The sequence below is a fragment of the Eleutherodactylus coqui genome, chromosome 3, assembly GCF_035609145.1.
Source record: "Eleutherodactylus coqui strain aEleCoq1 chromosome 3, aEleCoq1.hap1, whole genome shotgun sequence".
Classification (NCBI taxonomy): Eukaryota; Metazoa; Chordata; class Amphibia; order Anura; family Eleutherodactylidae; genus Eleutherodactylus; species Eleutherodactylus coqui.
In genome coordinates, this window is record NC_089839.1 from 115,838,522 (window position 1) to 115,851,091 (window position 12,570).

The 12,570-nt window shown below is 40.2% G+C and overlaps 1 protein-coding gene and 1 long non-coding RNA gene across 7 annotated transcripts in view; one reads left to right on the forward strand and one right to left on the reverse strand.

Moving 5' to 3' along the window:
- BCL2L11 (BCL2 like 11) overlaps positions 1 to 9,352 on the forward strand; it is a 29,840-nt gene extending 20,488 nt beyond the window's left edge. For all 3 annotated transcript variants that reach the window (XM_066595990.1, XM_066595988.1, XM_066595989.1), the window contains exon 4: positions 1,493 to 9,352. In XM_066595990.1, the coding sequence (XP_066452087.1) occupies positions 1,493 to 1,591 (99 nt within the window). In that variant the 3' untranslated portion in view covers positions 1,592 to 9,352. The remainder of the gene's footprint in view (positions 1 to 1,492) is intronic.
- The window catches only part of LOC136620915 (uncharacterized), a 756,434-nt gene that overhangs the window by 119,861 nt on the left and 624,003 nt on the right, over positions 1 to 12,570 (reverse strand). The window lies entirely within an intron of this gene.

Consider the following 12,570-nt stretch of genomic DNA (forward strand, 5'->3'; position numbering starts at 1 on the left):
AACTGTACTTACCAAAAGATGTTTTCCAAGATTTTTTTTCTATGGTTTTTGTTGTCAATAAGAGTCTATGGCTAGATCTATATGCATCAGGGCATGTGGATGCCATGGGTCACAATGGAAGACCTGCTCTGTATGTGTGGCTCCCAATTTAGTGAACACGTATTACAAAGGTGGCCATTCATCTAACGGCTATGTAAATACTAGACATCGCCCTGCAAAATCAATGTTTTATAAGAGTAGGACCAGGGGACTATAGGACTATACTTTAAAGAGTGAGATAATATAAAGCTGCTGTTAGTAAATGACCAATTGTTAGAGTCTAGGACATGGATGGCCTGGACACATCCAATAACTACATTCATTCTAAAGGGTCATGTGACAAAATACAAGGCACACGATGACTGTCTTTTAAAGCACCGTCCGTAGATGAAACATTTCAGAATTCTATTAACTCTACTGTTATATAGTGAACCAGATTACCGTTCTTTGCTATTGCCGTACTCCAAGGACAAAGTGTGTGGTTTTCTTAGCAGCAACAAGCCTTTGGGTCTCCCTATAGGGTGTTACAAATGCAGGTGATTTGTGAATGAACCTTGCCTGATTAAGGTCCTGCCCATCACCTGAAGAATGAGCAAATGCTTGTTCATCACGTGATTGCGTCTTTCATGCAGCTGGGGAAAAAAAAAAATTGGCAGCGCGTCTTTTCAAGGAAACGGGGATGTGCTGCCAAACGTGAAAAGTTCATATGGGCTATGATTGGCCATTTCTTCTGCCATACAGTCTGAATTGGGAAGTTAGGAGCACTAGTCTTGATCAGCTCTTATGAAGCTCAAATTGAGCTATCTAAAAGGAGCCTCGGCTAAATTGTGTACTTTTTTTATACATTTCCCGTAATGTTGATGTAACTCAGGGGAGAACCAATGTCTAAAGGCCCATTTATACACAACAATTATCGCTCAATTTGTTCACACGAACAAATTTGTACGATAATCGTTACGTGTAAATGTGAAGCCATTATGCACTATCTGTTCACTTGTAGATTATTCTTGAGTTTCAGGCTGCGCAAATAATCGCTTGTTTGTTTTTTTGTTATGGTTTAAATGACATTTGTTCAGTCCTTTTTAAAAGACTAAACGACTGGAGGGGGAGGGGTGATTGTTTGCCCAGCTAAACACAATGACTACTCATGTCACTGAAGACAATGGGTTTTCTTCACACTAATCAAAAGGCTCCAGGCCAGAGATTCCATATATAAACACACTAAAGCAAACAGTGTTTACTTTAGAGGGAAATGGAGAGGATTTCAAACAATTATCTGTAGGCTGGTCTTACATGAATGGCTTGGATTCTGCATGCGGGAGCCCACAGCGGAATCTGGTCCTGACTGCAGCCGGCGAAGTCTTGAGTGAGCGGATATGCGAATGTTTTATTTTTGTAGTATGTGTGTGTGGCAAATGAACATGACAACTAACAATCTAATCTATGATTACAGGGTATTCCCATCAATCCACCTGGAATTCCGGTTAACAGACAAGTAATTATCCTGCGTGTGCTACATTATATCATCCGACTGATATGGAGAATGCAGTGACTTTCCGGCTTGGAAGGAGGAATGAATTCACAGATGAAGGATTCCAGCACTTGGCACATGTTCATATACTATGCAATTCATATAATTTTGCAGAGCTTTAGAGGTCTTCCTCATTTTGATTAGCTTCCAGGAACCTATTAGGCTTTTGGATGGAAAAAGAAACTCTTAATCTTAGAGCCGACTGGCTGGGATCGGAATTGACACTTCAGCTTCTTTTGGATTTGTTTTTTTTCCTGCAGTTTTATAGAAAAACGCAAATTTTATATTTTATGTAAATAAGAGAATAAATTCTCAAACTTCTGTATCTACTGATAAGATACTTCCATCTCCAAAGACCTGTGGATATTGTGGAAATGAAGCCTTTGGAAACACATTGCTGCCTTACTTGTATAAAGCAAATGCAACTTGGGTGTAACATCAAAGTGATACAATTCTACAAGTGCCAGTCTCGGTACTTTGGTTCTTCCAGTTACATGATCACCACAAGGCATTTTAAGGATTGTTTTTAGGATGCCTTTTATTTTCCTTTCCGGAAGGATTTTCATTATGAATTTAGATTGGATGACCTTGGCAATGTCCAACGCTTGTGAAGATGGTTTGTTGGAAAGGTTTTATTCACAAGTTACAATGTAACAATTCTCCAGCTGTACCTGATAGCTGCCAGCCTGTTGACACCAAAGCTTGTAGTTTTTCTAGTGCAAAACACATTGTAACCGCAAACCAATGGTTCTAATTGATTTGCTTACATAAAGTTTTTTGTTTTTGTTTTTTTGGTCTGTGACCAGTTGATTCCTAGAGGGCTACTAAACCTAAAATATGTGTGACTAAGTTGCAATCCATAGAAATGTGGCCTGTCCCTATGTACTTTACCATCTCAGCGCTCTTTGCCTCAAGCTCACTAAAGTTGAAGACCGCCATGCTTGCCTAGTGTAGATATGTTGAATATTTTCAGTTGCGCCAAGTTGTGGGAATGTTTTATATACTAACATATATGTATTTTAGGATTATTTGAAGAGCTTTTACATAAAGCAAGTTGTATTTTAGTTTTAGTGGACCATGTTTTACATCCTTTAAAATCCGTTCTTCCATTGCTGTGCATTACTCCATGTAATCTGCCGTCTGTCTCTATGAATTAGTTGTAGGTGTAAGAATGAAGCTAGCAGGCTGCATCTTAAGTGATCTAAAATCTGGTCTGCAGCTAGATCAGCACATGCATTCCTGCGCAATCTGTTTGCTCTTTACCTTTGTGATGTGATCTGTTAGCATGCATTTTCTAAATATTGAGTAGTAAGTTCACTAACCTATCAATGTCTCATATGCCAAAGCTCAAATGTATCTTGTCTGCAGTATCTGCTGTTACATGCCTTTATAACCCTTACAACCATCTATGGGTAGCGCCACAATAGAAGGACTGATATTCTGCACAAGGATTATGAATATTTCTAGTGTTTCCCCTTAAACGTTGCAGTACAGCTTGAAAGAGCAGTTACCATTCTGCATTTACGTGTCTCTGGGCAGATATTTCTGCTATAGATTGCACACCTTTCGTGCTGCTTACTGACACCAGTGATCAGTATTGTAAATCTTTAGTAGAATATATGTTCTATCGAGTGGCAGATTTTCTAGGAGTAGGAATAACATTTTTTATGGACCCCCATGCCAACTTGTTTCATTTCAGTTTCAGATTCTTAAAAGGTAGGTGCTCCTTCGTTACTGTTTTATTTTGTGCCGATGCATCTTACAATTTGCAAGGCTGCTTTATTTTGCATTTAAGTATAAACTTGTTATTGTGTCTACAGCTCCTATGCAGAAAAGGATCATATTAGTTACCGGCTACAAACTAACTGTATGGTTTGATATTGCAGTCATACAGCCATCCATCTGTCCCCTACCAAAAGTATGATAAGTATTAGGGAACAGATAATGTAATACTGCAGAATTTGAGTACAATTTGTAGCAAGTCACCATGGAAACACACAGGTCTGCATAGGAGCTTGTGTAATCTGAACTAGTTCTTACTGAAGTAGCTGAGATAATGGCAACCACCCCTGTCTATAGAGTCTTATTGTTGTTGGCAGGTGGGTATTGCTTCATTAGCTTAGTTTTTGACTCTTCACAATTTTTGATTTGCTACAAAAGTGAGACGGGTATCAAGGGTGTTTTTTTTTTTGTTTTTTTTTTATTCTTCGACTGTGACAAGGTCACAGTGATGTAGTTAGGACCCTGTTTAGTGGTGTGATGGGGGGGCCCTGCTATTGATTTTAGTAGAAAGATGAGTACTTAAGTTTCTCTTGGTCTCTACAACTCCTATTTACTAAAGTTTTGTATGACTATTTCAATCTGTGTCACGTCCTTTAATCTTATGTTTGATAGACATTTCAGCAAATGACAAAATCTGAAAGCACATTAGTTTACATTTACAGAGGCTGGTACATCTTAATAAATTTGGTGGATATTGCACCAACCATCTCTACTAGGTGCCCAGAAGTTTTTTGTTAGAGCCAGCTAAGCGCTCCTGCTCCTTTGTTTTGGCGACCTGTGAGTGTCTTTTAGCAGCTGGATTACCAGCTCTCCAAACTTCTGAGGTGCCCATATGACATAGCCTCACAGTTTACTGTTTGACTGACTTTGCTGCGACTTCAATAAAAGGAAAAAGTTCCAGCAAAGCAACATATCAAAATTAAACCATATCCTGACATGTGGACGCAGAATGCCGCCTTACACTCTAAGCAGCGTCCATCTTCGGAGCAGTTACCGTGCAAGTTAGAGATTGACTGGAGAGTAGAATTTTTATTTTTACTATAAGCCTAGTGACCCCTTGTAAAATAAACCAGACTACTTTCACCTGTGCCAACATTGAGGCCAGTGATTGGCTGTAGTGGTCACATGCACGAGACTGAGCCATCTGGAGGTGGGGATCAGAACATTGGAGATAACTTAGTAGGAGAGAATAGTCTTTTGTGTAAGACCTTACTGGACTGAAGCTAAAAGTTCTGCTCCCTTGACCCCCATTTAACACCAGCTTGTCCGTTAAATGTCACAATATGGTTTGTTGGTAATTGCCCTACTGTGTATACCAGAGCACAGTGACATCAAGGATAAGTGTGTATCGCTGCAGCGCGGCCTCTTGCGTTTTTTTTCACCAAAGGTAGTCCGTTTGGTGTTGCCTCCATATCTGCTGACTTGTGAGGGTTCAGCTTGTTATGGATGATTAACAAGGCTTTGGTTCACTTGTCATAGTTAAACTTTTATTGAATAACGTGCATTAAAAAATTTTGCTATGTGCCTTTTTAAAACGTGTTTCTAACCAAAGATATTTTTGAGGCTATGCATTACCTCATTTAACTTGGGATTCAGGTTCCCCAGACACATCCATTCTGCTATTCTCGACATTTACGCATGTAGTATACTACAATATATAGGTCCCTTGAGTGTTGTTAACTCGACTAGTTACAAAGAAATGACTGAGCTCATCATTCATTGTAGATTCTGTATTCGACTGGCTTCTGCATACGACTTTTTTGTCCACCCAGGTATATATTACAAGGGATCTGCACACCTCTAGCAGCCCACATGGAACTTTCACATCATGTCTTTTCAATGTACTTTATAGAGTGCCTTAAAACAGAAGTGCCAAGAACACCGTTACCTCTATTCTTCACGGCACAGTCTTGAGATGCTTGGCCAGCCGTATTCGGCTACACATTCCAGTATGTGTCTAATTTGCATTTTGTAGACTTGACTTTACCTAATGCAGCAGTGATAATTGGATAAGCTGGTGTTGCCATTTTTTCCCCCCCAAGTCTTTTTTTTTTTTTTTTTGATGTGTGTTCATAAATTAGTGCAATCATATTGTACCTATTTTGGTGCTTGTTAAAAGATAATCAGTTTGACACATGTGGGGAGTCATAATGCCTTAACCAGTGTTGTGGAGACACGTGGTACCGTCATATAGGACAGCACAAGTTATAGCGGTTATATTGTATTGCCAAGATTAACGTTCACCCATTGAAAAATCCACTGCTAGACAGTATCGACATGCCAAGAAATTGCAGGTGGGCGGCGTGGAAGTTGGTGTAAGTTACTAAAACGTTAATGTAATCTGTACATATCGGATATGCCGTACGTTCAGGGTTGTTTCCCACTTGAGTGCAGAAAGTGGACATTAAGAATAATGGACCCATCCATACGAGATGCGTTTCCATGTTCTTCCCAGGCTCTGCTTTCTCCTTCCTCATGATGTATAGTTCTGTATACAAGTAAGTTTTCCCATTTTTTCAGGGAAATTATAAACTTTCAGTCTGTGATTTCTTGGCTGTTCAGCCTATAAAATGTGTCTGTAAATAATGTATAGAGTTCTAGAAGAAACTGAGCCATGTTCTTGTGTTCAGTCTGTGTTCTCTTACTTTAAAAGGGGATGTTCTGATATTAGTGTAAGTTCGACACTTCCGCAGTAGTGGAGATGTAGTGTCCTTTAGTTATTTTCTTGCTGAAAACTTGTGTATTGTAGGACTGCGTGACGTTTGAGCCCATGTCCATCTTGTATATTTATTGACCACATTTAACGGCTTCAGGTTTCACCTCTGATACTTGACGTTAAATGTCACAAGTAAAAGGCTGTAAGGTGTTTCCCTTCAGACGGATATTAGGCGTCCTGACGCAGTGTTTTCTGACAGGGAGAAGTTAGAAATGTACATACTGTAGATTTCCTGTAATTACATTTACTTCCCTGTACTTTTTAAAATTGAGTTTGTATTTGTTATTTACACTATTTAATTCTCTTCTCTTGCCATTGAAGGGGTTGTCCCATGATAAATATTGTTGCTAAATCCAGCTGCTGAAGCTCCTGCACCTTCTCTGTTCAGCTCACCACATAGCAGGTGGACACAGAAAGGCTATTCAGTATAACCAGCAGGTGGTGCTATTGTAATTTTGGAATATTTCGCCACATGCAATTTTTTAAAGATTTTTTTAAATGCAAAAAAATTTAATTACGGGCTGGGTTTAACGCTATAAACAATATCCATTTGACAACCCATTTAAGAAATTCTACAATCTGAATTGGATGTACTGCTGTCTTGTACCACTGGCTTGCTTTTACTTCATAATTGAGCACTAGCTATACTATAACCTCCTTTTTTTATTTTAAATGCCCATTGCACTTTTGCCATACTAAGAGTTAATGTATAAAGTAAAACTTTGTGGGACTTCATCCTGCACAACTGCACACTGTTTTTTTCACATGCTGTATTGAGGCCGGGCTCACTGGACCAAAAAGCGTTGCATGCAATGAGTACGCAATGACATCGCGTACTTGCTGCGGGCTGCCCATCTCCATGTACTATCTTGTGTGTAATACGTGCCAAGATAGAACATCCTATGATTTTATTTGCCCACATATATTGTTTAATTCGGCTCAGCAGCAACATGGCTGCCTATTAGAGCAGCATATTCCGTGTCGTGATGTGAGCCCGGCCGGAGGCTGACCTTACAATACTTGTGGAAGGTAAGGTCCAGTTATCTTTGCTAGAACTTGGAAGCAGTGTAAGTACTTGACTGTGCTCCTTCCTTCTCGATAAGGGGTAGGAGAACATCGACAGTACAGGAAGAACAAAAAATCCGATGTTGCTCTTCTCTGGCGTTCCTTATTTGCACTACCATGGTAGAAGAGCGTTGCTCTTTCTCATCAGATCCCACTGTCTTCTCTATCACTCCAAGATTTTTCCTCTTTCCTCAAACTTGTGGATTGTTGAGATCAATCCGGACTACTTCGATTTTATTTGCACTTTTATTGTTAGGTTTACTGTGTTTTAAAACCTCCTGAATTTATTTACAGTGTTTTTATTAAGGAACTAATGCTAAATTTTCCCTGGTAATTTGGCCAAGAACTTCAGCCATTCTTCAGATTCCGGTCTTCCAGCCTCCTGAGAATATCCCCATCAGAATTAAAAACCAGCACTGGTTTCCAGCTCTTGGGCTCAAATTTTACTGGACGTGGGAGATCTATTCTGTTGGAGTGTATCCAGCAAAAGGCCTTTCTCTGTAAAGTTTTAGGGAGCAGATCTGCTGGACATAATAAGCATTAAGCCTTAAGGTCAGACTCAAACGGCCATATGCAGTTGCACCCGAGACATTCAGGCGCAACTCTCTTCGGACAGTGCACGGACGCTGGATGTCCGGTTATCTGTGAAAATGGGCCAGAATAGCACATGCTGCAAACTATGGCGGAAAATGATTCGTGTGAATAGCCTCACAGGCTATAATGGGATCATGTGCTGTTCGTACAATGCAAGGACAGTGGCACATGGCCTGAAAATACAGCCACCATATAAGTTGGCCCTTAATATGAACATAACAGTTATCAGTATTTTTCATAATTTTATTAACTCACCAGTGTTATAGTATTTAGCACTTTCATATGTCACAAACCCGTTTTCTCTGTACCCAGTATTCTGGGAGGAGCTTGTCAAATTAGTAATCCAAAGAAATGCTGAAAGTCAAGTGAAAGTTTTCAAGACTTTTGGATGACTTTTTGACATCAGGATTTTGACAGAGCAGATCTCAGACCTTGCCATATAAGTTGTCATTTCTTACAGAGCAATAATGGGCAGCAAGGATGAGGTCTGACAGAACTGCTACCTGCTTTATCTTCTCCAAAGGTCTGCTGCAAGAGAGCAGAGTAGAGTCCTATTGGCTGTATAGCACACATAAGACTTTAACCATGTTTTCTGTTTTTTGTAAGTATATGGTGACAAAATATATAAATAGAATAGAAACCTTTTTCCACTTTTTCTCCTCTTGATGTAAAATTGTTGGCCATCTACATGCTGGGTCTGCAAATTGTACCAGACATGCATCAGTTGCAGAAAAGTTAACCCTCCTAATAGTTACATCTATTTGTAAGTGTTTATCAAAATAATTGAAATACTTAAGATGTGCATTAACCCATTATTTTGATAAACCCCTGTACTTGATCTATTACACATAATATTGCCATAGGATCCATTATACAATACTGATATTTCTTATGGCTTAGTAATTTGAAGCAGCTCCCTGAAGTTTTTGTAGTTAAAGGGGTTATCCATGCAGTGGCTGCCGGGATACACCTGGATCAAAGGGGAAGCACTGCTCTGCCCCCTATGTACCTGCTAGCACTCATAATTGCAAGTGCAGCTTTCATTGACTTAAATGAAAGCTGCGCTTGCAATTACAAGCGCCAGCCGCTACACAGGTTGGAGCAGTGCTTCCGCTCCGCCCCTGGCATATCTTGGCAGCTGCTTCTTCGATAACCCCTTTTAACATAACATATATAGCATTAAAACCTGCAAGTTCCTACCATGAATGGATTTCTTTCTTGGTGCATCTTTTCTGATTTGTAGTGTATACTGTAGCTGAGAAATTAAACTGTTGCACCCCCTATGTAGTAGTCAGAAATCCCATATGGAATTAAGGGGCTTTTCCAACTCTAGTGGGCAATTCTCTCAAATTGTAACTCAGTGGTTTCTCTTCATCCCCAATATGTTTTAGGATACAAGATTTGAAGATTCTTGTTCAGAATTATCACTAATGTCTTTCATGTAGGACCCAGCGTATATGTAGCATTTTAATGTTATGCAATTGTCCCTGGCTTAATTGTGTTTTGCACTGATTACTTTAGACAGGGTAATTGCCACTTTCTTGTGCAATATGGCTGTAAATATTGCAGATCTTTTTAAAGCTGTTTGTTAATGAATTTTATATAAATAAATGTTTGAACTTGCATGTGGTTGTTCATTTATTTCTATTCAGATTAGTTTTGAAGACCGATGGGCAGCAAAAACCTCTCTCTGCACTTTAAGATACAGATACGCACAGCATTTAAACCATTAGCCTAATGTGTTGCCCTCACCCCACTTGCTGCCAAAGTATGCCTTAATGGGTCTGAGCGAGACTTCTCTGTGCCAGGTCTGTGTTGAAGGGTCTGATGTTACAGGCTGCCACAGAAAATCGCAGACCTCCTGCAGTCAAATGCTGAGGTCTGGAATCGGCAAAGCAGTCCGTCAACACCGATGAGCAAAACAGAGTTACGGCACTGGACATAGGGGGACCTATGTGAGGTGAGTATGTGCTCTTATATGGGCATGGGGAGCAGCATTTAGGACAAAAACTTACAAAACCCATTTAAAGAACTTTACTTCATTGTACAGTGGTCAAGTTTATATCTTGAACTTTCTCATGTTCCTCAAAATATTCCTGTACAATTTTTGTAGCAAGACGCATGATCCTACTGAAGAGTCACTGCCTTTAGGCTATACGGTTCTCACAAAGGAGTGTACTTGGCATGCAACAATAGGTAGATGGTACATGTCAAAGTAACTGCATAAAGGCCAAGACTCAAGATTTCTCAGAACATTACTTAGAGCATTGCTTTACATCTGCTGGCTTGCCTTCCTTTCATCATGCATTCCCTTACCAACTCCTCCTCAGTAAGTGATACTCACACACCTAACCTTCTGCATGATGTAAAAAAAAGAGAGAATTAAGAAACCAGGAGAAGGCAGGGGGATCAAACGAACCCGTGCTAAATATCACCTGCCTAACACAGGAGGAAGTGAAGAGCCAGTTAGTTAAAATCAAGAAGTCTCTGGGCCCAGATGGAATACAAACAATGGTTCTAAGGAAACAAAGTGATGTGATGGCTAGGTTATTTCTTATATTTAAGGACTCTATTGAGACCAGGGTGGTACCACTGGATTGGTGTATTGCCAATGTGGTTCCAATATACAAAAAGGGGTCAAGAAGGGAGCCTGTTAACTACAGGCCAGTAAGTCTCACTACAATAATTGGAAACATATTTGTGGGCTTTCTGAGAAATGCCATCCTAGAATATCTCAAGGAAAACAACGATATAACTCATCAGCATGGGTTCATGAGGGGTCGATCATGTCAGACCAATCTGATCAGTTTCTGCAATGAAGTAAATTCAAGGCTGGACTTGGGAGAGTATTGATCTCATATATCTGAGTTTTTCTAAAGTTTGACACCATGCCACATAATGGGCTGATATATAAAATGAGACAGCTCGGACTGGGCGAAAACGTGTGTATGGGTAAAGAACTGGCTCAGAGATAGAAAATGGAGAGTAGTAATAAATGGTTTGTACTCTCATTGGGCCACTGTTGCTAGTGGGGGGTGCCACAGGCTTCAGTATTGGGCCCCATTCTGTTCCACTATATTTATCAATGACCTGATGGAGGGGCTGCACAGTAAAATCAATATTTGCAGATGATACAAAATTATACAAGATAATACAACAGCGGACAATATATACCTGCAAATAGACCTAGATAAGCTTGGGTAGAAAAATGGCAGATGAAGTTCAATATTCATAAAAGTAAGGTTATGCACATGGGCAAGAGAAACGGATGTCACCAATATACACTAAATGACATCCTGTTAGGGAAAAGTGATATGGAAAAAGACCTGGGGGGGGTAGTAGTTGATTGTAGACTTAACTCGAGCAATCAATGCCAGTCAGCAAAAAAGGTGCCGTAAAAAAGGTATAGGGACGAGAACATTATTCTTCCACTATACTAGGCACTTGTCAGGCCTCAAATAGAATACTATGTACAGTTCTGGACACCAGTGCCCAGGAAAGATGTTGCAGTGCTTGAGGGGGTTCAAAGAAGGGCAACTAAATTAAATGATTGGGAGGACTGGAATACCCAGAGAGGCTATCAAAATCGGGATTATTTACCCTGGAAAAAAGACTGTTAAAGGGTGACCAAATAACTATGTATAAATACATTAGGGGACAATACAAGGATCTCTCCCATGATCTGTTTATACCCAGGACTGCGACGGTAACAATAGGGCATCCTCTAGGGCTAGAGGAAAAAAGTTTCATCACCAACATGAAAGGGTGTTTAGGTTTTTTTTTTTTTGTAAGAGCAGTGAGACTGTGGAACTCTGCCTGAGGACGTGGTGGTGGCAAAATCCATAGAGAAGTTTAAGAGGTAACTAGACATCTTGTTAGAGTACTATGACATTACAGGATATACTAGAGATGAGCGAACGTACTCTGTTCGGGTATTTTTGGACCCGAGCACCGCTGTTTCCGAGTAACTGACTACTCGGACGAAAAGGTGTGTGTCTCTGTTCCCCACTGCTACCCCTGCTCCACCACGCAGCCCCCCCGAATCTTTTCGTCTGAGTAGTCAGTTACTCGGAAAAAGCGGTGCTCGGGTCCAAAAACACCCGAACCGAGTACGTTCATTCATCTCTAATATAGACATTAAAAACCCAGCGGGGTTGTTGATCTGGGTCTTGGAGTGAAGTATGAACTTTCAAACGTTGATCCAGTGATTATTGTGACTGCTATTATGGAATTGAGAAGGACTTTTTCCCCCCCAAATGGGCTAAATTGTCTTCTGCGTCATTGGTATTTTTTTTTTGCCTTCCTCTGGATCAACAGGAGCGGTGGGGGGTGGAAACGGGCTACCCTAGGTGGACATGGTCTTCTTTCAGCCTAACCTACAATGTTACAGGGAAAATAGTTTATAAAAAAAGCTTTGCTTGATTTGACAGTGCTGTCCATATGGGTGGGCAGGGAGAAACACCAACAAGCAATATGGAAGCTGTCTGACACTTCTCTCCATCCACAACTTAGAAAGCTTCCTCTGAAATGCAGCAAAATTTCAGAATAAAACATAGGCTCTCATTTAAATGAACTATTAGGGCAGCATGAACCGGCGGACAGGTTCCTTTTAACTTTTTAGAAGTTTGTGCTACTGCAGATCTTGTGATTGTTTCAGACAGGCTAGCCTTTGCTTCCCATGTGCATTACTATGCCTTAGGTGCTCTTGATGTGTACATTTATCTTTTCTTGGACAAATTTAGGTAGATATTAAGTCACTGCATACTGGGACCAACCTACAAAACTGCCAATTTTCAGCTGGTTATCTAGAAATCACAATTTGACCCTTCTGAATGTCACTCGG